Consider the following 27,082-nt stretch of genomic DNA (forward strand, 5'->3'; position numbering starts at 1 on the left):
TGCAGCAGTTTGTGCAGCCAAGGGCCTGGGGCACCTCCCTTACACGCGCCAGCCTGCAGCCCCTTTCTCCACCAAGGGAGTAATTTGATGTGGGAGCAAATTGCTGCCATGAGGCTCCCCCCCACCCCGAGATCTCAACGCCAGCACCCCCCACAGGAGGCTAGACTCCAAGTCTCTCCCCCGCCCCCCCCCCACGCCCTTAGCAGCACCCAGACAAGCCAGGGCAGGCTCCACCTGAAATGAGACTCCAGCACCAGCCCCTCTACCAGAAGCAAACAACTTTATTAAAAAATACAGTCTGGTTCCTACACATATTCATGTGGAGGGAACAGCTCCACTCAGGCAGCAGAGAACCCAGAGTGCACTGCTGCCCTCGGACACAGCTGCAGGCTGTGCCAGGGGGCGCAGGGGAAGCACCGGGCAGTGCCAAAGACTCTGAGGGCAGCTCGCTGGCTCACTCGTGGAATAACAGTGGAAGGAAGGTGCATGTGCAGTGATGGCCAAGGTTCCTCATCCTCCTAGGACGTCCGGGGGAGGGGAGGCCCTCAGAGGCCATCCAGGACCCTGCAGGGACCCCCACCAGGGCAGAGTGCCCCATCTAACCCCAGACCCCACACAGGGCACTGGCCCCAGGCTGTGCAGCACCCAGGTTGGTGCTAGCCAGAGTCAGACTATAACAGGCACATGTCCCAGTGACTGGATGGGAGCGATCGGTGTGAGATGACCAGCCCTCGAACATGCAATGACACTGAGTGCCTGCCCCTCTCGTGCCAGGGCAGTTACCCAGAAAACCTCATTGGGGGTGGATCCTATGTTGGGCCCACCCCGCTGCACACCTCGGAAGAGTTCCATGTCCTATTGCCCAGTTCATTAGCTCGACGAGTGCCCGTGGTGAGTGCACATCGCAGGAAAGGCTGTCGGAGAGCCGGGGACAGTGATGGTTGAGCCAGCAGCCACAGCAGAGTCTCCTGTTGCTGCCGGGCAGAGTTCTCGTCCTGTGGGGCGGGTGCCCCAGATTGCACAAGAGAGAAGCCGCACGAGGCCCCTGCTCCAGCCAACAGGCGTGGTGCTGCACAAGGCACCAGTTCTGGGCATTGGAAGATGTGGCATCTCTGTGGGGAGGAACATCCATCGACCTGATCACTGTCATGGAGCCCGGGCACCCGCAGTTCCCATCTGCCGCTTACACAACCCGGACCAGGCGGCCCAGCGTCTCAGCCACCTTCATGCGGACGATGGCAGCCGGGTCCTTCAGCAGCACCTTGAGAGCTGGAAAGAGAGCGCGTGATTAGGGCGCCTGATGGAGCACACAGCCACAAGTCCAGGGACCCAGGCTCATTCCAACGGAGGTGGCACACTCCCACCGCAGCCGCGAGCCCGGGGACCCAGGCTCATTCCAATGGAGGTGGCACACTCCCACCACAGCCGCGAGCCCGGGGACCCAGGCTCATTCCAACGGAGGTCGCACACTCCCACCGCAGCCATGCCCCACACTGCACCACAGGACCAGCTCCCCTTCCCTCGGACAGGAGGTCGGGGCACTGCCCCAGGCCTGGGCCGCACAGCCAGACATCGAGCCTGACCAGCCAGGGGCAGCAGCTCCAAACCTCCACTTCTGCTCCCCAAAGCAGGGCCATGCCCCCTCCCACAGAGCCCTGGGCACAATCAACCCTTTGGCCTCCCCCCTTCCACCCCACGGGGCAGTGCTCCTCCCCAGCAGGAGTTGCCTCGGCCCCTCAGCCCTGCATGGAGAGGAGCCACCACAGCCCCTGGCAAAGCCTCCTCTGGAGCACAACATCCGTTACCCAAAACGAACAGTGGGACCAATGGGGCAGCAGGACCAGCCTTGGCCCCAGCTCCTCCTAGAGCGTCCACACAGGCCACCCCACTGCCTGACGGGGAGCCAGACCGGGCAGTAGGGGACACACCCCTGCCCCATGCACTGATCTGCTGGCCCCGTCATGGCAGTCTGAGCCCCTGGCGACCCCCGTGTTTACCCTCAGCCCCAGGAGGTAGGGCAGGGCTCACCCCTTACAGAGGCTGTGTGACTGGCCCAGGGTCACACAGGGCAGCTGTGGCAAAGCAGGACTCGCCAAGGGGAAGCATGAGCCCCACCCCCCGTGCTCTGCCCATTTCCCAGGACCCACCCTGAGCTCGGCAGGGCTGGGGGGGCTCTGGGGGCACAGCCCCAGACAGCAGCAGTGCCCGAGCTGAGCAAAGGGACACACCGCCAAGTAGCTGGCAGGGGGGCACTGCTCACTTCATGCCCCAGCCCAGCACTAAGGGGGGTGGTTGGCCCCTCAAGGAGAATCCTGAGAAGGAAGCGAGGCAGCAACACTGTCTCACTGCAGACTCCAGCGCGTGGCGTGGGGTTGGGTTCCTGGACACTAGCCATTCCTGACACAGCAGTCGGCCCGAGCAGGCTCCCAGCCGCTGGGCGAGCGCTGAGCAGACTGTCGGGTCCACACACTCCCGGAGGGGAGCGGGCAGACCAGGCCCTGTCCTGCTCCGGGTTACTGATTTCCCCAGTGAGCAGCAGGAAGCCTTGGGCTGCAGCGCTTGCCTGAAGCCATGAGTGGGTCTTCAGCCTAGTGACGGCGAGACGTCCCCTCATTGGACTCCCCCGCTAGCGCCGATGGGCCCCGCAGCCTGCCAGAGCAGGCAGGAGCCGGGGCGGGAAGAACTACCGGGTGCCCATGGACAGGGCAGGGGGTGATGTGACCCCGCCTGTGTCCACAGCACCTGGTCCAGGCCCAGCCAGGGAGTTTTTCCTCGCAGTGAAGCTAGAGCATTGTTTTTCCAGTAGCTTGTTTACAAAGCTGGGCGCCCCCCGTCCCTCCAGATCCCCTCTGCCATTAGCACGGATGAAGGTCCCTAATTTATGTGCCGACTCGCTTCCTGTTCCAGCCGTCCTGGTGCTTAGCCTGGGCTAGCGCAGGGATGCCCTGGGGGCTGGGCTGTACATCAGAGCCCAGAGCTCTCCCTGGACCCCAGTCAGCTAATCCACTCAATACGGGAAGCTAGAGCAACCCGATCCAGGGCAGCTCCCTCCAGCTATTACTCACCGACACACGTCTTCTCTTTCACTGGTTTCAAACAGACAGGCCCCTCTCTGCTAGAAGGGCTCCGGGAGCCAACGGAAAGATAGTTTTTCCTTTTTTAGTGTTTTTTAAGCTCTCTTGGAACAATCCGAGAGTTTCCATGCATTACGATACACTATGAGGTCACTAGTGACAGGAAAAAAATCCCTGAAATCCAGGAAAATTACTTAACTCCGCTCCAAACTGCCACCAGCTTCAATTGGACTTTTCTATTAGTCCTTTATAATGAGCTGGAGCTGGAGCTGGAGCTGGGCCTTCTAACAGTGAACCCCTTACAAGCAAACCCGGCATCTCCTTACATGCCACCGCTGCAAACGCCACACGCGCTCTGAGCCGACGCCTGGGCTGCAGCCACGATGCCGCAGCCAGGAGCTGGCGTTTCAGCCCCCGGCCGCTTCGCCAGCGCTGGTGCCACGCTTGGCTCTGTGCCTGGGGCAGCTCCCATGGAGAGGCTCCTCCGGAGCCCAGCATCAGGGGGTTATTCACAACACACACTGCCGGGCCCATCGGGCTGGGTCCCCCTGGAGAAGCAACTCCCCACTTGCTGATCCAAGCCCCTGCCCCAGCTAAACGAAGAGAAACGGAGCCGCTGGGGGACTGAAGGTCACAACCCCACTGGTAAGCAACTAGCACCATGTGCCCAGCCACTCACTCGCTGGAGGGGACCCTGGCACACACCCTGGGCTACGCTCGTCAGAGCTCAAGGAAACCAGGCCTGGGAACAAAGTCCAGGAAGACGAGTGGCCTTGCAGCAGAGCACACAGCCCCACTCTGGATTGGCCCATCCACCCCTCTGTTCCCATCTCCAGAGGGGAGGCCGGGCCAATCCAGAGTGGGGCTGTGACCGTGAGAGCCAGGAGTCGCTGCTGCAGGCTGGGCTTGTTCGCCAACCCCTCCTCACTCCTGGGCCTCACCAGCCAGCGCCGCTCTGGGCTTTTATGTATGCTGATGCAGCACATGCTACTGGCAGGGACTTCAGTGACTCGTCCCCCAACCCCCCAAAGACACCCCAGCCTCACTGCTGTGAGACTGACTACAAATGTCCAAGCCAGAGGCGGAGCCTTATGCACTGTAACCACCTCTGTCGGTTACATGCAAGAGGAGGCCACAGGGCAGGCCCAGGAGCCTCGAGGGACTTTGACTAAGGCTCTTCGGAATCCACCTCAGTTACTCCCGCCCGGGTCTTTACCCAGGACCATGGAGACAGTCCAGGAGAGGGAGGATTTTCCTTCGCACCTTTTCTGCCATCTGCCCCGCCACACGGCACTCCTCTGGGGGTGTGCAAACTACGGACAGAGTTCCAGCCAGATCCGATCCGGGATCTCAGCGCTCTGCCCGTAGCAGCCACTCAATACGATACTCCCTGTCCCTGCTCGAATGTCCTAGGCGAGTCTGACTTGATGTCATTCGCATCGTTCCGTAGCATCCTCCCAACAGCACCGTCTAGCCAGCCTGGCCGTGACGTGCTGCACCGACATTAGGACTCATCTATACTGGGACGCGGCTGCTCTGCAGCCCAGACACTACCCAGCACCGGGGGGCTCTCCCCGGGAATCCGGCCCGAGGCAGCGGCCAGGCAGACGGAACTAGTGCTGTTTACACAGGCCCTTGGGCTGGCTTGGCTGAAATCGCTGGGGGGATTTTTCACACGTAGCCGGGTTGAGCTAATGTCTAGTGTAGACCAGCCCCTGCTGTTTGTGAGGGGTCCCCAGACTCCATGCTTGGTCCCCTCTCTAATCTAATCCACAACACAAACTCAGCTCCCATCTCTGTGACCGCGCCCAGCTCCAGCTCTCCACGCCAACCCCCTCCTGCCCCAATGGGTGTCCCCGCCGCTCGAGCTCTCGTCAGCAGCTCAAACACGACACAGCTGAAAGCGAACCAGCCCCAGTCAGTCACTCTGGCCAGCACTGCCAGCCACCCTGGTGCAGGGCCTTACATCCACACCACAGCCTGCCCTGCCCTGCCCAGCCCAGCCCTGCCACCAGGTCACACCTCGACTGCTGCAAAACCCTTCCCCCCAGCCTGGACAAACGCAGCCATCTGCCAATGCCCACTCCGAGATCCCGCTCCTAGCCAGGTCCCCCCTCCCCAGCTCTGACAGACAGCAGTTACTCGTCTTCACTCCCAAGGCCTTTCCAGAGCTGTTCCCACCTCCCCCAGGGGACTCATCTCGTTCACGGGCCAAGCACTCACTCCAAGCCCATGGCACCAGCCTCCACTGCCACTTAAACCCCTTCGGCTGCGGCGCCTCAGCCTTGGGAGGAGCTGCCCCTCCCCACCCACCTCCTTCAAACACTCCGTTACAGTGACACCGACAAAACCCCGGGGGCTGAGACCGCCGCTTGCCATGCTGACCAGTCCCAGCTCCCTGCTTCTGCAGCCTCTCCAAACTGTCTGGGACTTCAGTTCCAATCTGGGCACATACAGCACCTGGGGCAGCGAGCTGCCAGGCACTCCAGTAATAAACAGATTAATTAACTAACGAGCTCCAGCCCCCACTAATTTCAAGCCAGGCCAGTGAGAAGCCAGTGATCAGTGCCTGTCAGCCCAGCCCGCGTTATTTAGAGGTCACCCCATGGCACGAGACGGGCTTGTGACAAAAGCTGCCAGCACACCAGGCTGCACAGCCCGGCAACGACCCGTAGGGAGCAGCTGGGCCCCAGCCCTGGCCCCCTCCCTAGGACTGGAGCCCCGTGTGTCAAGGCCTGAAGCATTGGCAACAGCCCTCACAGGCCCTCATCCAGCCAGGCTCGTGTTTAACATGAGCGCCCTGGATCCCAAACCCAGGGAGCAGAGCCCTGCAGCCCCAGCATCTCCAGGGCGAACAGTGGGAAAGGTCCATGGGACACCAGCTGGGAGAAGGGAGGTGGGATCTGTTCTGCAGGAGGCACCAAGGTGTCTGCAGGCTCCAGGGCCTCCTCCAGCCCATGCAGCGCCACGCCTGCAGGGCCTCTCGACTGAGCACCGGCCCAGGACCTAGCACACCTCTTGTGCCCAGCACCGGGTACACGCTGGCACTACAGACCCTTACTGGAGAGAGGAACGTTTGCTATTGCAGACAGGCCTGGTGAGGGCAGAATTTCCCCCCTCCCCGGCAGGAGACTTTGCTGTTGCTCAGAACAACCTTGGACTCTGAAGACAGGGTGGGCCAGTGGCCTCGACTCAAGCCAAGGCCAAGTGTCCCTTAGCCCAGTACCCAGCCTGACTCTAGCGGGGAAGCCCCCGCCCAGGCAGTGCCAGCACAGGGATTTATAGCCCGGTAAAAGGACGGAGCAGAGGTGCGGTGCGGCGCGGCCCTGGCTTGGCGGCAGCGAGATGCGAAGTGCCAGCAATGAACTGGAAGGCAAAGCTGCTCCAGCCCCAGGCCTTGCTAATTAACCCCCCGCTGCCTGGTGCGGTATCCTCACTGCCCTGCCCCCTCCCAAGAACCTCACTAATGACACAGTCCCAGCCCTGCCTTCCCGCACAGCAATCTCCCTCCCACTTCACATGCAGCTCCCAGCCCTGGCTCCTGCGCAGCACCCACCGGTGCCCAGGCCACAGCGCCCGGCCTGGCTGGAGCACAGCGCTCAGGGACGCCTTCTACTCACAGGAAAGGAGCTGGTCCAGGTCCACCTGCTTACAGTGCTCTTCATCCACGTGCAGAACGAGGAAGCCTAGAGTCAGGAGAGAGTGAAAGTTATGGCTGAGTTTGCAGCGCAGGGTTTTGAGGCCTCGTTTAACCTGGCCAGGTCACAGGAGAATTCGGGCATCCTGCAGAGCAGCAGCACATCAGTGCCGAGGCACCAGAGCACCCCTCTCCCAGGAGCGGCGCTGGCGTCTGCACGGTGCTGATCCGCAAGGAGCGGAGGACAGGGGAATTTCAGATTCCAAGGCCAGAAGGGACCCGAGTGATTATCCAGTCTGACCTGCCTAGCACAGGTCTGAGACCAGCCCTATCAGCAGCCCTAGAGCAGAGCTTAAAATAAATCCAGTCTTGATTTGAGACTTGCCAGTGATGGGAACTGCACCACGACCGTTGATGACTGGCCCAAGGGCTAATCACTGTTATACACACACACACTTTTTTCCAGTCTGAATTGGTCTGACTTCAAACTTCCAGCCACGGGATCGTGCTAGACCTTTGTCTGCTAGACTGAGGAGCCCGTTATCCAAGATTTGTTCCCCGTGCAAGTATTTATAGACTGATCCAACTCAGTCCACAGACGTCTCTTTGTTAAGCTAAGGAGAGTGAGCTCCTGGAGTCTCTCACTCTAAGGCAGGTTTCCAGCCCTGTAATCACTTTCATGACTTGTCTCTGACCCCTCCCCAATTTATCAGTGGCCTTGAACCATGAACACCAGAACTGGACCCAGGATCCCAGCAGCACTCGCCCCAGGGCCACATACAGAGGTGAAATAACCTCTCTGCTCCTATGCGAGATTCCCCATTTCTGCATCCCAGGGTCCCGTTAGCCCTTTGGCCACCGCATTGCGCTGGGAGCTGATGTGCAGCTCATTATCCATCAGGATCCCCACAGCTGTCAGAGTCCCTGCTTCCCAGGATGGAGTCCACAGCCTGTGTCCCTAGACGTTCCACTTACACGTAGCCACACGTACCCAGAGATACAGTGCTCTCAATCAGTGACCCCTTCCCCTGAGCTACCACTCCCCCACTTCCTGTATCCTCTGCAACTTCAGTGACAATTTTGTTTTATTCCAGGTCACGGATTAAAAACAAATTAAAATAAAATAAAAAATCATGTTCACTAGCCTAGGGCCAAGACCCCCCCCCCGCCCCCGGTGGGACCCCACGAGAAATACGCCCACTCAAGGACTCCTCATTCTCGACCTATCGGCCAGTTTTTAATCCATGTAACCTGCCATGATGCTTTTACGTTGATCTAGTTTCTTCAGACTGTGGTGTGGTACCAAGTCAACACCGAACAGAAGCGCACGAATTTTCTACCCCATGACCACGGTTAGCAGCCAGACTGGTCACCGCAGCAAACAGACAGACAGTCGGACAGGATCTAGTTTCCCCGTAAACCCAGGCTGACTGGCATTAACTCTTCATCCTCTGATTCTTTATCAGTCGAGTCCTGTATCGGCCACTTCATTATCCTGCTCATGATTCATGTCAAACTGACAGGCTTCTCATTACCCGAGTCAGCCTGTTTACCCTTTTTCAATACATCTTTCAGGTGTTCCAAGATGTACAGAAAATCAACATTAGCCCGTCCGCCCGCCAGCCCTTTTAAGACTCTTGGATGCAAGTTATCCAAATCTGCGGATTTAAAAATGTCTAACTTTAGTAGCTGCTATTACCCTGAGATACTAGTGGGCTGGAGAGAGAATCATCATAGGACATGACATCTGATCTGTTTTATTTCCCAGTGCAGAACAAATTCACCTTGAACAACTCCTGCTTTTTGATATTCTACCATTTCCACCCAGCAATGGACCAATACCACTGGCAGCGTTCTTTTTGTTCCGCATAAACTCCTTATTGCTTTTAACTCTGCTGGCAGACTTCCTCCAAAAATAGCTGCCTTCACTCCCCCAGTGAACTGGGTCGGTCTTTTCACCAATACAACATCCTTCCTCAGTTGTGGGGTTTTGGGCAAACAATTCCCAATCATCATTCACATGTTTCTGATTAAATTCTTCCTCCCTCCTGGTTCGGCTCAATTGTTTTCATCCTTGTGAAATTGGCCCTATTAAAGCGCCCAAGGCACTATTTTACTGGTCTGGACTTTATCCGGCTTGATCAAGCCATGGTCACTTGCACCTGAGCTACCAGTAATTTTTAGTTCTGGGATCAGTCCCTCAACTGTCAGCACAAGGTCTAATGAACAATTCCACATGGCGGCTGCAACACTTTCTGAGTTAGGAAATTGTCATCCAGCGTGTGTAGAAATCCCAAGGATGTTTCCATACTGGCCGCATGAGACCTCCAGCAGGTGTCACTCAGATTGTAGCCCCCATCATCTCACAGCTCCCCCCACCCCCAAACACATAGAGAGTTAAGCACCCCAAACCCCAGTGACTTTCAAACCCCTCTGCCAGTCCCAGCCAGCAGGAGTAGGGCCTGTCACGGAGTCCCCGGGCGATGCTCTGGAACTGCTTCCCACAAAGCCAGGCAGGACTTTGGGGAGACTCCTCTCCCTTGGAGCAGACTGTCTTCAGGGCAAGCAGCTCACATGTCCTCACTTCCTGGGTCTCTCCTTGGAGCATTCAGCATCCTCTGCCCCTCCGTGCGCTTCCCACAGCGAGCCCGCCCCAGCGGGGTCCTGGGGAAGCCACAGGGTCCTGCACCCCCACTTTGCAGTCAGACGTGACTCTCAGCCAGCCAGTAACACAGAGGTTTATTCGATGACAGGAACAGGGTCTAAAATAGAGCTTGTAGATACAGTGAACCGGACCCCTCGGCCGGGTCCATTCTGGGGGGCAGTGAGCCAGACCCCCAGATCTGCATTTCACTCCTCGTCCCCAGCCAGCTCCAGACTAACCACCCCCTCCAGCCCCTCCTCTCTGGCCTTTGTCTCTTTCCTGGGCCAGGAGGTCACCTGACCTCTGTTCTCCCACACCTTTAGCATACCCTTGCAGGGGGAAGGGCCCGGGCCGTTAGTTGCCAGGAGACAGAGTGTCGGCCATTTATGCACACTGGCCCTTTGCTCTGCAACAATCTCACCCCCTAGAGACTTAAGAAATGCACAGGGGAAACTGAGGCACCCACCCAGTAGTCAGAGGAAGCATTAAGAACAGCCCCACTCTGTCACAGGGCCGATGTGGGAACAGTGCCAAGGCAACCTTACCTATAAACATGGGTGCTGCAGCTCGAATGTCAACCCAGTTGCTCTTGAAGTAGAAGAGGTTGGTTGAAATCAAACGATTCAGCATCTCTGGGTAGTTCTGCATCTAAAGAGAAAACCAAGGTAATGAGAATGAGCTGGGCTCCTCGAGGCACCCCGGTTCCTGCAGAAAGAGGCAGATGTGCTGGGCATCTCCTGGGCTGAGGCATTCCAGCCCCCACAGGACCACCACCATCCCATCCCCAGCACAGACCTCCGCTGGGGCAAGCCCCACCCCCAGTGGGCTCTGTCAGTTTCGTACGAATGTGCCCAGGCTCCTGTGGCAAGGGACCACGTTAAGGCACAATAGGAACGGGAAGGAAAGAAGAATCCAGGAGGTCGTCTAGCCTGGCCGGGTGAGTAGAGAAATGGCTCTGTAGGCCATCGGCTGCAGGACAGCTCCCCTTGGAAAGCAGAGAGTGTGCTTATGGGCATGGCAGCGACTGGCCTGGGGCACTCCAGGAGCTACCCGGCTATTCTGGGCACCCTCCCAGGCAGCTCTGCTCCAAGACACGTGCCTCCTCAGCTTCAGAGCTGGGAGCCCCAGTACAAAGTGGACAAGGGGGCAGCCTGCCGTGCTGACAGAAGAGGGACTGGTCTGCACAGCGAGGTTCAGAGAACGTAAGGGTCCCTTCTGGCCTCAAGGCATCTCCTCCACCCTCTGGGAGATCCCTGGCCATACATTTCACCCCATGGGCGGCCTGAAGACTCAGTGAAAGTAAAGCACTTCAGACCGGCGTGTGCCACAGCAAAAAGGAGAAATCAAGAGGCTGGGAAAATGCCCAATGTCCCAGCGGCAGGGAACTGAAGAGGTGACATGCCCAGATGGTCCTGCAGGCAGATCCACGCCCCACGCTGAAGAGGAAGGCAAACCCTACGGTCCCTGCCAGTCTGAGCTGGGAGAAACCCCTTCCCAGCCCCTCCGTCTGGCCATTAGCCCCAAAGCAAGACCCACCAACCAGGCACGAGGGTCCCACCTCCCGCTGGGGCTTCAGAGGAAGGGAAAGGTTCTTTGCCATCCCTGCAGGTGACTGGCTGAAACTCTGGAGTGCGAGACCGTTCCGGCCAGATGAACAGGTCGAGGGCAGTACAGGCTGTCTGTCCTCGCCCTGGCCTGCGAAGGGAGTGGGTGACAAGAGGTCCATGGGGTCAGAGCACAAGGCCAGATGGACAGCAGGCAGTGCTGCACCTACAGCCTGACCTCTGCACCCTTGGCCAGCACTTCTGTTCACTCCTTTGGGGCATCAGAAAAGGGCCAACTCCAGGGACTCTCGAAAGCCCCACCCACCGGTCAAGAGAAACGCCAAGCCGCTGCGAAACCAGTGTCACTGCTGCCAGGGGGGCACTCGCTGGCTTCAGCACCTTCCTGCTGTCCCAGAGGGTCTTTGCTCCGGGTCCTCCAGCTCACTGGGCTGGAAATGCTACTCTCTGGTGTTTCAGTGCCAGCTGGAGCAGGTTAGTCATGCCCCAGCAGCGACTGCTCGCAGGGCTCTCAGCTGCTCACTCCACCCCTGGGAAGCCAGAGTCTCACTCACCAGGTGCTTACAGACGTCGTTCATGAACTCTCCGTAATGCAGGCTTCGGTCTTCATGCAAGTGGTTCAGGAACATGTCACAGAGCCCTTCACAGCCCATGTTGGGGCCACACATGCGCAGAGCAAATTTACAGGCCTACAGGACAGGGTGGATGAGAAGGAGGAGACAGCAATATGGTATCAGTCACTGGAAATGCACCAGCCACTAGTCTCCTTCCACCCTGCCAGGGCAGGATGTCCCACGCCCAGGGACCAAAAGCCCTGGTTCCAGACTCCCAGCCCTAGGAGCCCTAGTGGGACACTGTCCTAGCCGAGCCCGCAGGCCAGCATGGCAGCTGTGCAGTCAGACACCGCCTGCTGCCCCAGGCTAGCAGCAAGACACTTACTTTGATGACCTCTGGCTTTGGATCCTGGAGGTGAAGCAGCAGCGTCACCAGCCCATTCAGGATCTGCTCAAAAAAGACGTCTTCACAATTCCCAGCGCTGAACTTGGTCAGGTTCCCAAACAGAATGATGGAAGACGTGCGCAGTTGGTGGTTTTCCTGCAGGCAAAGGGCACACGAGGAGAGTGTCACTGTGATGAATCACAGCAGGTGCCGTCTCAGCGATCTGTACAGCTCCACTCCGGCCACTGACTCCTGGGGAAGCCCCGGCATGGGCGAGCACAGGAATTGTTCCTTCCCACTCAGCTCCCAACCTGCTGGCTGTTGCCAGTTCTGAGCAAGCAGATGCAGCAGGTTCTGCAGATGCTGGAGCTTTCAGACTATCCACTGGCTTCTCATGGATTGTAGTGAAGAGCAGGGATGAGGTTTCAACCTCCCCTGCCTCAGTTTCCTCTTCTGTACAATGGGGCTAACAAGCCTTCCTGGGGCAGAGATCAGCTGGCTGTCTGGACTGTGCTGGGAGTCCCCTGGATGGGGGTTACTCTAGCACAGAGGAGGTCCCCACAGTCACCTGGCCCTGCCATAGACTCTCAGCTGCTACATCTCCTACAGTACATCACTTGCTCCTGCTCCACTCTTCCCTTCCTGCCCACGGGCCCAGAGTGTTCCTCTCTTGCAGCCCATTCACCCCGGCACCCTGGTGTCAGCACACTAGGGATTTGCAGTAACACCCACCAGGCTTCTCACGCACCAAGGACTTTACTCCCAGCCTGCAGGCAGGGGCAGGATCAAGGGAACAGTAGGGAGGTTGCTAAGACTCCAGCACTACTGAGTCTGAGAGGGACTTCAACGTGGGCAGGCAGGAGCCCACTGCACGGCACTGACGGATGGGCAGCTGAGCCCGGGAGCAGGGCGGGGCTCGAGAGGAGCTCATTGCACGGCACTGACGGATGGGTAGCTGAGCCCCGGGAGCAGGACTGGCGGACGGGGCAGGGCAAAGCTGGACATGAGGGCAAGCAGGAGGGGCAAGGAGCACTCTGGAGGCAGCAACTCCAAGAGGGGCGTGATCCGATCGCAGCGGCACACACTGGAGTTCAGCAGTGGCGTGTGCTGGGAGGCCAGAGCAGGGAGATGATCATCCAGGCAGGGCAGAACGAGGGTCTGAGCACCAGGGCCGGATCTCGGCAAGGTGGCAGGAGCAGGGGATCATGCTTGGCCTGAAGCGAGGGAGGAGTTGCAGGCCTGAGTGCCGGGGAGGCGGGTGGTGTCAGTGACAGCAGCAGGCAAAGGGAGAAGGCAGGAGCTGGTTTTGGGCCCCAGGCAGTTCCGGGGGCAAGCCATCCCCAGAGGAGGTGTCAGACAGGCCGGCAGCAGAGTCCCCCAGGGCCGGGTGCAGAGCAGAAGGGAGGATGCAGAAAGAGCAGCCAGGGGCAGTCTCTGGGTGGCCCAGTGCGCACAGAATGTTCAGGAGAGGGGTGCATGGGACCTGAAGTGTGCCCAGGAAGAGGTTGTTCGAGACCAGAGAGTCAAGCACAAGCTGGACTGGAAGCCAGAGCAGGAAGAGAGGAAGTCGGTGCCTGTCAATATTTTGCAGAATAGATGAAGTGAAGCGGGAGGGAGGGAGGGAGGGAGGGAGATCCTTGGACAGGCAGGAGCTGCTGCTTGGAAGGGGAAGGAGCAAAGGAGGACGCGATGAGGCAAGGGACAGGCTCACAAGGCAGTTGCAGAGAAGGGCACAGACTGGAGAGATCTCCACAGACTCAACCCTCTCTCCGAAGGAGTCGGTAAGATCTGGTGCAGAGAGCAGGGTCATTAGTCTCATCACTTCCCATAGGCAGGCCCTGTGCTCTCTCGATTGCCTCGTGCTCCGAGAAGCCCTCACCCCTTTTTGCTAACTCGCTCCAGCTACCTTGGAGTACTGACCCGCTCCTCCAGACTTTCTATCCTGGAGCACTAAGCACATCTTCCGAGGACGCCAAGCTAGACCGACCCCTGTCCCATTGCGGGCCTGCTGCAAGCCAGTGCCCCACTATGCTGAACCCAGCAACTCCTGGACACTGGTACCGGCACGGCCAGCCTCCCCTTCCCGACTCTTCCCTGTGGCCCGGGGGTGAGCCCACGATGGCATCTACTTTCTAGCCTAGGAAGCTGCCTTCTATTTACTGGGAATGGGCGACAGGGGATGGATCACTTGATGATTCCCTGTTCTGTTCATTCCCTCTGGGGCACCTGGCATTGGCCACTGTCGGCAGACAGGATACTGGGCTAAATGGACCTTTGCTCTGACCCAGTGTGGCCGTTCTTATGTCGTAACTTAGCCTCAGAGGATTCCTGCTTAGCTACCAAGCAGCCCAGATCTCTCCTGGGTAGGACAGCCTGCCAGGAGTACGCTAGCTTGGGGTCCAGAGCTCTGTGCTCCTCCGCATCCCCTCAGCCCTAATCTCGGGCATCGTGCTTGAGCCAGCGGCTCTGTTCCCTGATATGCTGGAGAAACCTCTGACCCCTCCACTTCAGAGCAGGTGCCTCTCCTCAATTACAGCCCCCAAGCCCTTTGCACCCTGGCTCACGCTCCCTCCCAACCCCCAGACAGCCCAGGTTCTGCCTTACGTTGTCAAAGAAGGGGCGGATGCGGATAGCAATATGGAGAAGCATGGAGTGGATGTCCCTCTCCTCCACGTGGTCCAGGAGTTTGGACAGGCTAGACATGGCCTCCAGAGCAACCAGGTTGTCGGGATCATCCTTGTCGTCCATGCCATTGACCATGGAAGCCAGGAGCTGGGCCCCGTGTTTCCTCACCTGCAGAAGGAAGTAGCACGTTAGAAGCACTCCTTGCTGTGGGACACATATCAGGATATGTGGGTGGGATCTAAGCGGCACTCTCAGGGAGGTCATGTCGTCACTGCCACGTGGAAGGATTTCTCCTAGCTGGAGCTTGTAGCATCATCTCTAACCAAATGTCACTAGCGCTTACAAACAACTAAAAACGGGGGCTTGTAACTTTGCCAGGTTAAGAATTGAGGTTTGTTTCTTTTCAAGCCTGACAGTTTTGTCAGGATATAGATATTCAGGCCTGTCTGCAAAGGCCTATACTTTAAGAATTCAAGTGTATTCTTATCACTTAGCTAGTTATAGAGATATAAAGGAAAGAATCAAAGATCACTGTCTGTGTAATGGCCTTCTCTTACTGTGACAGGCTAAGGCCTTCAGCTAAGAGGTAGTTAGGCAGCCATAAGCTGGGAAGTGTCTGGTCACATCCTCACATTCCAAACTAGTCACATTGAAATAAGGTGCTATTGGGAATACAATCCTGTCCTGATATTCCTATCACCTCCAGAGAAAGGGAAGAGCCTAGAAGATGCAAAAGAAAACTCAGTTTGATAGCATCCTGTCTGGCAAGAACTCACTTATCAATAGACACAGCTGGAAAACCCTTATGTCTGTATAAGTGTAGTTGTGAAATCCTCACTTCTGTATTGTTTTGTATGTTTATTTGCATGGTCTCTGTCTGGTTCTGAGATTGTTTCTGTCTGCTGTATAATTAATTTTGTTGGGTGTAAACCAATGAAGGTGGTGGAATATAATTGGTTAAATACCGTGTTACAGTATGTTAGGATTGGTTAGTTAAATTTCAGTAAAATGATTGGTTAAGGAATAGCTAAGCAAAACTCAGGTTTTACTATATAGTCTGCAGTCAATCAGGAGGGGGGGGGATGGGAACAGGGACTGTGGGGAATTGGGATCATGTTTTGCTAAGGGGGGGATGGGAACAGGGACTGGGGAATTAAAATCATGTCTTGCTAAAGGGGAAAATGGGAACAGGAACAGGGACACAGGCAAGGCTCTGTGGTGTCAGAGCTGGGAAGGGGGACACTGAGGAAGGAAACTGGAATCATGCTTGCTGGAAGTTCACCCCAATACACATCGAATTGTTTGCACCTTTGGACTTTGGGTGTTGTTGCTCTCTGTTCATGCGAGAAGAACCAGGGATGGGAGAGGGTGAAGGAATAAGCCCCCTAACAAGTTTCTGTTAAAATAGTTCTGAAAAATGGCTGAATGAGACGGGGCGGGGGGATACATTTTCTCCTGCCCTGCCCCCCAATGCTTTGGTACAGGGATGTGAAATTTGGCATCTCCACGAAAATCAACCCAAACTTGGCCCAGGGATAAGAAAAATCAGTTTGCACATGCTCAGTAGAGATTTGTTCAGCTGCTAAATTCTCCGAAGACTCTCTTTGCACTGAGCATGCTCCAGCCCAGAGCTGTAGGGCTTCCCTTGAAACTGCTCCTCTCACCTACTAGGGGTGTTGTGGGTCCAGATACAGGAACGGAGAATAGGGAGACTTATGCTATCAGCAATGTGATCTGAACACAGGGATGGAGCAGGAGGGATGGGGCAGACAGCGGGCAGGAGTACGTGAGCTCTGCTCACTCCAGAGCCTGAGTCTGAACCCAGGAACCTGGAGTCACCATTTCTCTGCTGTTTGCAGATAGTTGTGAAAGCCTCTGGCAAAGCGCATCATCCCCTGTAGTTACTGATCACAGAGGATAACAGCATACAACCGTTACCAGTTACTCCATCAGTGCAAGAGGCGGACATCTGTGTTGTGGAACAATGACAGAACTAAAGCCGGTATGACAATACATAGGCACAAGGAAACGGAATTATGTTTGCACAAGCGGATGCCATCCTGACCACTCTGACCTTCTGAGCACTTGACTTTTGCAACCTACACGCCTGCAGCGTCACTGACGTGCTATTACAAGCGCGCGGCAAAGCCTTCGGAACACTGTGGCCATCTGGCCACGAGCACCGTGGAGGACTGGATGCCCCTCTGCAGCTGCAAATGGATCCAGGGTCTTTCACTTCTGCTTCACCACCTCTGCAAGCCAGGTCAGCCATGCCTTGGATTAAGCTGGGACCTTTAGCTTCCACAGGATACCCGACCTTAGAAAGCCAGTCGCTGCAATGTGCTCCATTTTACTGGCATTAGCTGCAGCCCTCAGCTCCTGGCCTGGTGCCAACACAGCCGGTGGGCGTGCTGCTCTCGGGCATGCAGAGCAGGTGGACGCACTTGCAGCCAGTCTCTCGGCTGGGGAAGTTCATTCGGTCCCTGCAGGAGAAGGCGGAGGAGCTGGATGCTATTACAGGAGGGACTGACTACGGCTACGCCAGCAGAATGGTATTTTTAGTAGCTACTTATATTCTTGTCAAGTCACAGTAGCTTATTGTCTGTCTGAAGGGCGACCTGTCCATGACCTCTCCCGAGGGTTTGGCACAGGCGCCTGCCAAGTCACTGTGCTGCCGAGGTACAGAAACCCCAGGAGTTCGTGCAGGCAGTTTGGGGCCACGGGACAGTCAGCAGGGCTGGGCTCCTCAGCCTACAACAGGCTGGGATGCAAATTCTAGGGCAGCCTCTCAGACAGGAAACGGGGTTTTAAAACAGCAATTTCCCACTGCAGGTGTATCTGGAAACTCCTCCCTCTCCCAGCAACTGAGCTCTCCCATGCTGCAGTGGCTGGGAACAGCACGGAGAGGTCTGTTCTCCCCCAACTCAGACACATTCAACTTGGAGAGGGCCAGACCCCATGCCAAGGTGGGGCTGTCCGGATTCCCAGATTCCTGTCAATGGAGGTATCCGTTAGCGCAGGAACCACCCGTCACCAAGTGAGAGCCAAGTCTGAGGGTGTGGTGTGCTGGCCTTTCCTGTGCACGGCCTCTCTCAGCTGGCGTCTGAGCCCGGGGAACTCGGGACTTCCCAGGAGGCTGAACCCTGCTCGTCAGAATCTGGGCTCGTGTTTTAATTAAGAAACCTTCAAGAAATGTGAGTCAAATCAATGAGTGTCTGCCTGAGTCTCTGCGAAGAGCTAGAGACGGGGGGGAGGGAGGGAGGCGCTTAACCGCCCCATTCGTCTCCCTAGGGTGTCAGCAATCCGGCTTCAGAGCCAACGGGGCTGACCCAAACGCGTCCCTGAGGGATGGTGCTAGTTGCGTGCATGGGTGGAGCTTGGGAGAGCAAGGGGACTTCCCCAGTTTGGCCGTACTCCTGCCCCTCCCTCCTGGGGCAGTAGGCAGAAGTCCCCAAGCAGGCCAGTTCTCTCAAGGCCCTGGGCTCCTTTCCCGGCAGCACCCAGCTGTGCTCAGGATGCAGCAGTGCACTGGGTGCTCTCACCTTGTCCGGCGACCCGGAGGAGATGTTACCCAGCCCCCGGAGAGCCAGCATGCGCACCAACGTACAGGGGTCCTTCTGCCTGCCCGTCATGTTATCCATCATGGACTCCAGCAGGATCAGGTCACTCACCACGCTGCTGTTCAGAAGCTGGAATGGACAGAGAGCCTTGGTGTGACGCAACGCCAGGCTCCGCAGCGAGCTTCCCCAGCCAGGCCACATCAGGGCAAGATCACATCCACTGCTTAGATGCTCCTGTCCCTAAGCAGTGTAAAACGGATTCTGGAGCAGCCAGAGAGCCTCGCTCTGTAACCAATAACCCCAGAGACGCTCCCCAGCCATATACCACCTTGCACAGCTGCTTTCCTCTCCAGGAGCTCTAATTCATGCCCTGGTTGGCAGGCGCACGTAGGAGGGCGCCCCAGGTCAGTGGCCCTGCTCCACCTTAGAGCCCAGTGGAAAGGAGCTGCCTTCAGGCAGCAGCATTGCCTCCAGCTAGCAAATCTGGGGCCACCCACACGTGAGTGGTGCAAGGGGCCAGCCAGCCTAGGGGCGACAGGAAGGGTTCCCCAGCAGAGCTGCATGGTATCACACCCCTTTACTCACAGCAGGCAGTGACCCAGCCTCGGTTCTACCCTCCCCTCTGCCCAAAGCAGCCTGTCTCTTCTCCCCAGAGAGAAGGCAGAGGCTACACGGACCCGCCCACAGGAGGGCAGTGAAAGGCTTTGAGCTCCTTAGACGAAAGGTGCTGAGAAGGGCAGAGTACCACCATCCCCCTGGGCAGCCCTAGCTCCTTCCTGGAGAGGGAGGGATTAATTCTCAGGAAGGGTCCTGGGATGAGACCCTGCGCAAGGGTGCCTGAAAATGCCCCTCGCTCCCTTATGCATCCCCAGGGCTGGAAACCAAAGCGAGACAAATTCAGACTGGGAATAAGGGACAAGTTGAAGTGAGGGTAATTAGCCACTGAAATTAGCACAGGATCTGGTGGCTCCTTGGCCACTGAGAGTCTTTGAAAAGCAGTTCTTGTGAACTTGAGCCAGGAAATACTGGGTGAAAGGCCCAGGTGTGTGTGTGCAGAGCATTGGACTAGAGGACAAGGATCCCTTCTGGTTTAAAGCCAATGAATGTCTGGAACCAGGTATTAGCAGCTACTGTCCCAACTCTTCACCGCGAACAGACTAAGGGGGCTGGAGAGTGGAGCTGAACTGAGAGCAGACCTGAGCTCGTTACTGGCCAGCACACAGCTGTCAGCACTCGCCAGGGAGCTTAGCGAGCGGGAAGTCCCAGGAGACCTAGCTAAGCGGAGATCACAGGGCTGTTCTCCCAGTGGGCTCCAGGCCCACGCCCTCAAGTTGAGAGCGATGCTGCACACACAAAAGAGGAACGCACTTCAAGGAGCAGCTAGACAGCCCGCAATGGAGACCCTGGAGACCTTGGGGGGGAGCGTGTGCCAAGAGGAAGCGCCACTCTGCCCATCAGCTCATAAGATACAGGCCAGCAGTGGTGTCCGCGCCGTGACGTGGAGATCAGAGGACAGTTTGAGTCGCATTCTGAGACCAGAAGGGACCACCGCAATCAGCAGCCCGGCCTCCTGTGCAACAGGCCACGAAACTGCCCTAAGATCTCCCTACAGCCGAGCTTCGCAAGGACCTGACAATGGCCGGTGACAGAATCCGCCAGCACCCTGGGGAAACTGGGCCAATTACCAGTTAATTACCCTCGCTGTTAAAAGTCTCAGACTGGAAACCAGGCTTAATTTGTCTGGCTTCAACTTCCAGCCACTGGACTGCATCAGGCTTCTTGGCTAGATTGAAAAGCCCATTATCGAAAGCGTGTTCCCCACCTCGGTGGTTACAGACTGTGATCCTGTCACCTCTTAACCTGTGCCTTGCTCAGCTAAACAGATCAAGCTCCTGGAGTCTCACTATATGGCCAGTTTTCTAACCCTTTACTCATTCTAGCGGCTCTTCTGACCCCTCCCCACAACTGAAGGAGGATGTTGAAAAACTGGACATCAGAACCAGACACCGTACCCCGGCAGTGCTCACTCGTGTCCAATACACAGGTAACAGCACAGGGAGGCAGAGCAGAGACGTTCACACACCTTTGAACCCAAGTCCCCAGGGGTTTGTATGGTGATCTATGGACCTAACCCAATCACAACCGCTGGCCAAGGAGACACCAGGCAGCAGCTACTGACTGCATCTCTGGCTTGAGCCGCAGCCACCAGTGACAGCAGACGACTCTGCCCAGGGGCAGGGGCTGCTCTCGGCCAGCCTTGCAGAGGCCTCAGGGAAAGCGTCAGTCCTTACACCCTGCACCACGATCACACACGCAGGAGAGGCCTGGAGGGCCCTGAGGGTGCTGCAGCTTGGGCCAGCAAGGCCACCGGACTTCAGAATCTACCCCCACCCCTGAAACCACGCAGGGGCAGCTAAGTCACTGCAGATTTGGGACCCAGCTCCAGGTGGATTCCCCTCCCCCACTCATCCCCTGACTAGATACAGGCCAGGCAAGCAAACTAGCTCCCTTGGGCTTTAGCAGCCATTTTGCTGGGTCGGATCTGTGGAGCATTCAGTAGATCCAGGCAGAGCACTGGTCTTTATGGGCCTTGCCCACAGCACTCTGGCACTTCTGTGACTGACTCCAGAGACCGAGTGCCCCAAACCAACCTTGTGGCTTTGAGAGAAAGCGAGGCCTGGGCCACCAGGCCCACCTTGGCTCTTCCAGGGTGCTTGTTCCACTGCCCCTTCGGCCTCAGGGAGGTGGTGTTACACAAACCCCTCCCCTAGCACTGCTGGGGAGGTGTGGGGGGTCATCAGGCCTTCGCACTTCAAGAGGGACAGGGAAGGGAGAGCGCCAGCGGCAGATGCCCAGGCAGTCTGGCAGCACTGCTCTACCACGCTGGCTACACACCATGCCCCAGCTGCTTGGAGGCCAGCCGACGCCTCTCCATTGCCGCTTGGTCATCTCAGCCCCTGGCAAGGAAGGGACGGCAGCTCTCACCTCATCAGCTTTCCGAGAGGGAGAGAGACAGGCGGCCGCTTCCTTCCCCGCAAGCTCCAGGGTGAGGCAAAACTGCTATTTTAAACCCTGCAAGGCCCGAGAGCCAACCGCACTCGAAAGCTGAAGCAGATTGTGGGACAGCAGCCAAGAGCAGGGGCTTCAGCCCCCCCAGCCAAACAGAAAATGAAAACAGGGCCCTAAGCCCAGACTGCTCAAGCCGCCGAGCGTTTCCAAGGTAGTGTCTAAGCAGGGCGAGAGCTCTGCTGTCGGCAGGCAGCGCTGCCCTCTGGACAAAGACCACGGCAGCAGCCCAGTGGCTGGGAGAAGAGCGCATTACCGTCTGCTGGCCTCGCAGCAGGCCCGGGCCTGAGTCACCTCATTCTTGATGGTGGTATGTAAGGAAGGGTACGGTTATGGCTTGCTGGCTCGGGGCCCCGACGTGGTAAGAGCTGGACTCCCACAAGCACGTCTACGCCGTTCCCTGAAGGGGACTGATCAGCCGCGCCAGCCTGCTGGACTCAGCGCTGCCTCTGGGCTCTGCTGAGAACCGCCCCCACCCGCCAATGCCAAGGAGCCGAGCAGGACGGCCCGGCCCAGCCCCGCTCACCTCAGCGAAGAAGGCAGTGGTGGTGATCCTCTGGCTGTCATACATGCTGTTGAGCATCGGGAAGAGATTCTTCACAATCAAAGGGAGCTTTGGGCCCGCATGTTTAGCCATCGCCCTGCAAGAGAACACATCCCATTACACGTCAGGAGGCATTTGCCTTCCTAACTCAGTAACACAAGGTTTGGTTCCACTGCCGAAGTAACCCCTTGGCTCTCCCGAGGCCAGTGCTATGGGCACAGTAGCTAGTCTGAGCCCATTGAGACAGCTGGTTCTAGTCAGTCTAAGCAGGCACCCAGGAAAGCCGGGCCTAGACAATGGGAGCAGTACCGGGCAGCGGCCCAGCCGAAATGCCTCCAAGCCCAGGCACATCCCACCTTCAGTGGCTCAGAACCCTGACATGGCAGCTTTGATGGGGAGATGACAGCCACATGTCTCCTGGCCTCCTCCAAAACTCAGGCTGAAGTGGCAGGAGCCACCAGACAGTTTCACTTGCTTCTTCCTAACCCAGGTCAAGCTTCGGTAGGAAGTTTCCCTTCGTTGTCCAAATAAAACAGAGTAACAGCCCTCAAGCCCCACGATCATGTGTCTGAGCCCCAGGTGCGCAGCTCCAGCCGCGAGGAGCTGTGTGGACACTCCAAGGAATGCCAGCTCCAGGCTGCCTGGCCCTTTATGCAGGCAGCTGGAACATACATCTTGGCAAGAAGAGTTCTCCAGCAGAGCCCCTCCCCAACTGCCTTCCCCCCCCCCCCCCCCACGCCCAGGAACGCCAGTCCAAGCCTTGGACACCCTCCCAACAAGGGCCAATTCCCCACAGTGCAGGGACTCCTCCCACCCTCAGGCTGGGCACCCAGGAGACCTCCCAGTCCTCAATCCAAAACACAGGAGACATCTAAGCTGTGACCCGTGTCCTCTGTCAGTGCAGAGATCCCTCGTGCTGGCCCTTGTCTGGGTCCCCTGAACCCACCTCCGCCACCACCCTCCAATCCAGACAAAACCAGCTGCCAAGAGTCCTGCTCCACTGGCTCCCCTCCTCCACCGCATTCAGGGCAAGCATCTGTCCTTGCCTTTCAGGCATGAGTAGCTTTGATCTTCGCATTCCTCATCTCACCTCTTTGGGCGCTGTAGCCATTAGCCATGCGAACCCCAGTGCTCTCAGCCTGCAGCATCCTCCCTCCTCTTGGCCTGGTGCTGCTGGCTGCCCGCAAGGGTAGCCGGCTGTCAGTGGCAGCACAGAAGCTGCGGGTAGCTTCACAAGCCAGGAGCTGGGTGCTACCAAGCCCTGACGCACCGTTTCACCACTGCCCCCAACTGGAGCTCAGCAGCCACAATTGCCCTTTGTCCCAGCTGCCCCCTGCACATCTGGCCAACAGGCTCTGCGGGGCTCTGTGCAGCCCACTCTGAACTAGGCATTGCTCTTGTGCCTGGAGCACCACATGGGCCAGGGCCTGCTCATGCCCTGCCCCACTGGCCATTTGCCCACGGCTGGACACTGGAAGGGGGGTGCAGAAATACGTTGACGGGCTGCTAATGCTGCACAGAGCACCAATGGCAAACTGTTCTTTCAGTTCAGCTTTCGATACGTCACCATGCAGGGCGAGGCCTGTCCACCCCAGGCAGCCACTCCTCGCACATGGCTCCGTCTGGGCCAGGGGGAGGATTTCGCTCCAGATCTAAAGGACTAACGTAGGTCCCAAAGCACTGAGATGTGCTGTGCCACGGCACCCTTCCAAGCCCCCACTTAGTCCTGCTTAGCTCCCTATTTCCCAGGGGGCTGCCCCACTCCAGCAGATCTCACCCAGCCCGTGCACTTTGCTGCTGATCCCCGGCTGCGTGAGAACTCCTCTTACCTTGCAAGCAGCGCAATGCCATCGTGGTGCCTCTCCAGGCTCTTCATCAGCTCCCAGCCTCCCGCACTCCCCACGGACTTCACTGCCTCGTCACTGCCCCCTTGGGTTAGCATGGCTCTCAGGGCTTCTACCGCACAGCTGGATGGACAGAAAGAGAGAGAGATTCTTTTATGAAGCCTGCATGCGACTTGTTTGTATTGCAGTGAACAGGAGCACTGGCCATTGCACCCTGCCATACATTAGAGAATCCTGCACAGTGGCGTATGGGGTTATTCAGAGGCGTGAGGGTACCTGAGGACTGAATGAGTTATGTGAGGGCTTTAGCTAGAGTGAGACAAACCCATAACTCACGGCTACTTCCATTTCCACCAGGACATTTGCCATTAAAGTGATCCAAGACAACAGACTGAAAAGTGAAGAAGTCCAGAGCTACTATAAGAAGGGGTGGGTTTTTTTTTTTTGCATTAATATTTTATTGGTAGGGATTATTTTGCTGCAAGCAGAGAGCAACATATGGGAAACATACGTCATCCTGTCAGAACAAAACAAATATTAGTAATGGCTAAATCTTAGACTTCCATACAAGAAAGAGGAATGTGTTTACCACAAATGTAAAGAAAACAAAATCCCTTACAAAGAACAGCTCAGAGTCAGGGACTTTTAATCCAAGACTGTTGTGCTCATGCTATTAACTTTGCCAGTAGCACTAAAACTAAGCTGTGGTGACAGAGACTCTGCAGTTTCGGAAGGACTGGATGCCGCCCTTTCTAGGTGCAGAAATACCTGCATGTGCGCAGAATTCACGAGTGTGGAACGTTCTCTTCTGCTGCTGTAACTGCACTTGCCATGTTCTGCAGCAAAACGTCGTGTAACCACAAAAAAAACCTAAAAGATCCTGGCTCTCCTTAGTGACAGTGTATAATCTTTTCTCCAGTGTTGTCCAGAATCCAGACTAATGGTGGAAAATATAGAATGAACCATTGTACACATGGAAATTAAACAGATACACATGACTGCTAAAGAAATATTTCTTCAGCAGTTTTGCCTTGTATTTATTTGTGCCCTTTTATCAAGCGATCTCCCTCCCTCTCCAAGCAAACGCACAGAGGCTGCGTTAACCCCACGAGCTGTAACACTGGAAACACCTCGGCAAGCAGAATGCATGAAGCCAATGGCAGCTGCTGGGTTAGCCACTTTGAGACATCCCCTTTTACGGCCAAACTCTTGATCAGCCACCTGGGCAGCTGCTGTGCGTGCTCCCCGGAAGGGCGAGTAAGGAAGCATTAAGGAGACTAGCTAAAGAACAATGGGTGCAGCTGTTCAGCGGCGCTAAGTTGTCCTTCCCCACCCCGAGAGTGTTTCCACTCCACGGGGGCAGGACAGACCATGCTGCTTGTTGCCTGCAGCTTCCCACTTCTTGGAGGAGCCCCAGTAGACTAGCTGTGTCCTCCCACAGACACAGGGAAGTGTGGATGAGCCGCAGCAGGTTCTGAGGAACCCGTACACAACAGAGCAGCTAGGAACAAGAACCAAGCCAATCCCAGACATCTGCCATGGGCAGGAGTTTCCCAAACAGGCCATCACGCGTGTTTTAACTGGCTGTAGGCACAAGCCTGCCTCATCTGGCAAGCCTGGCCTCCACGTATAATCCGGCCCATTACATGCTGCTGTTCTCTACTTTTTCCATCACCAATGTTTTTCCTACAGAACTAGTTTGCATCAACTTTAGGGACTGAATTCAGGGGGGCAAAATGCTCTTTAGAGCCTTACAACTGCCATCAATAACCTAATTCATTCACAGTCTCCAACACCAAGGGGACCACTGTGAGCACCAGTTGGACCTCCTGTCTAGCACGGGCTAGAGACGCCCCCAAATCATTCCTACAGCAGCTTTCAGGAAAACAGCCACCCTGGATTTACAAATGGTCAGTGCCGGCGAGTCCACCACACGCTGTGTTAAATTGACCATTGGAATCATTACCCTCATTCCCCGTCTAAGCTGGTCTAGCTTCTGCTTCCAGCCGCTGGATCCTGGTAGACCTCTCAGCTAGATCGAAGAGCCCATTGTCACTAGTGGTTCCTCATGTCAGTACTTCACAGTGCTCAAGTCCAGCCTGGCCCTTCTCCTGGGCAGGGTGCATGGCTGGAGCTCCATCTCTCTAAGGCAGGACCTCTAATCCTTTCATCATTTTGGTGGCTCTTCGCTGAACCCTCGCCAGTTTTTTTAGCATCTTCCAATTGTGAGAGTCTCCTAGGAGAGGATCATTTAATCGTTTCCCTGCCATTGCAAGAGCCTCCAGCACCGGGGCACCCCAGGGCCTCCTATTCACCACCTGGGGCATAGAACAGTCAAGTCTCCTGGGGGCCGCACTAGCTGGGTCTGATTTCTGTGGCTGGGTTTAGTGCACGGATGGTGGCCTGAGCTCACCAGGGGTCAGATACAGTGATCTAATGGTCCCTTCTGACCTTAAACTCAGACTAAATCCATCTTCTGTATTTGTGGTCATAGATCTATCAGGCATTTGTGTCTATGTAGGGTGAAGGGACCCTTTGTTTGGCATGCGCAGGTGCTGGCAGGAGATCACCACTCATATTGGACAATAGTACTGCACAGGACACCACCACCACTTCCAGCAGCGAATGATCACACCAAGCTTGGGACATGAGACCCCATGAATTCTAGGGTGCCCCAAGCTGTTCCTGTCTTAGTCTCTGTACTACATGACTGCATCCAGATACCACTACTGCTCAGATCTATCACCAGCTCCAGCCTCCTTGTGGCTGAAGCCTCCAGAAAATTGGTTTCAGAAAATGAATGTCACAGTACATGCAAGTAATTCCCATGTCGTCTCTTTGACGAAGGCTGAAAATGGTTTTAGCTCGAAGTGGGAGAATGTGAAAACAGGTGGTGTAGCATCCACGGTTACTTGTGATACCAACTTTACAAGAACAGATCTCCAGTTCAGCATCTACAGGCAGAGCATTCACTAGCTACCCACAACTTGGGTGTCAAAGCCCTTTGACTTGGGCAATTTATCCAGTCATCCAGCTCTGAGGGGCAGCTGTTGAATAAGGAGAAAAGAAGTGACATCAGGTGGTTTGAACAAAGTCACCTTATTTACTTGTTCTGTATATTCCGCTCAGTACTGAACCCCAAGTGTTTCACATCAGTGTTCTTCAGAGTTGGTCTGCAATACGCCGTCTTAGCTACACCAGTCATAGGCCAAATGCTGAACTGCCTTTGGAAGAGGCAATGTCTGTCCAGTGTGTTAATCCAGCCACTAGCCTCTCCTGAATAGTGCTGCAATACCAAGAGCACCCCTCTCTCACCATCCCGACGTTGGGGGCCCTGGAACCTTTCTGCTGAGCAGGAACTCGGATCTACAGAAGCCTCTGAACCTTTTCAAGAAGCAGCAAAGAATCCTGTGGCACCTTATAGACTAACAGACGTTTTGGAGCATGAGCTTTCGTGGGTGAATACCCACTTCGTCGGATGCATGTAGTGGAAATTTCCAGGGGCAGGTATATATGTGCAAGCAAGCTAGAGATAACGAGGTTAGTTCAATCAGGGAGGATGAGGCCCTACTGCTAGAACAGGGCCT

General features: G+C 56.4%; 1 protein-coding gene across 1 annotated transcript in view; it reads right to left on the reverse strand.

Moving 5' to 3' along the window:
- Positions 1–263: 263 nt before the first annotated feature.
- Positions 264–27,082, reverse strand: part of MROH1 (maestro heat like repeat family member 1) — a 116,614-nt gene continuing 89,795 nt past the window's right edge. Inside the window, exons 33-41 of the mRNA XM_075062045.1 lie at positions 23,481–23,618; positions 21,634–21,748; positions 18,024–18,170; positions 14,461–14,649; positions 11,857–12,012; positions 11,472–11,606; positions 9,901–10,003; positions 6,695–6,760; positions 264–1,269 (exon numbers count right to left, since the gene is read on the reverse strand). Coding sequence (XP_074918146.1) covers positions 1,184–1,269; positions 6,695–6,760; positions 9,901–10,003; positions 11,472–11,606; positions 11,857–12,012; positions 14,461–14,649; positions 18,024–18,170; positions 21,634–21,748; positions 23,481–23,618 — 1,135 coding nt within the window. The 3' untranslated portion in view covers positions 264–1,183. The remainder of the gene's footprint in view (positions 1,270–6,694; positions 6,761–9,900; positions 10,004–11,471; positions 11,607–11,856; positions 12,013–14,460; positions 14,650–18,023; positions 18,171–21,633; positions 21,749–23,480; positions 23,619–27,082) is intronic.

Source organism: Chelonoidis abingdonii, chromosome 2 (assembly GCF_003597395.2).
Source record: "Chelonoidis abingdonii isolate Lonesome George chromosome 2, CheloAbing_2.0, whole genome shotgun sequence".
Taxonomy (NCBI): domain Eukaryota; kingdom Metazoa; phylum Chordata; order Testudines; family Testudinidae; genus Chelonoidis; species Chelonoidis abingdonii.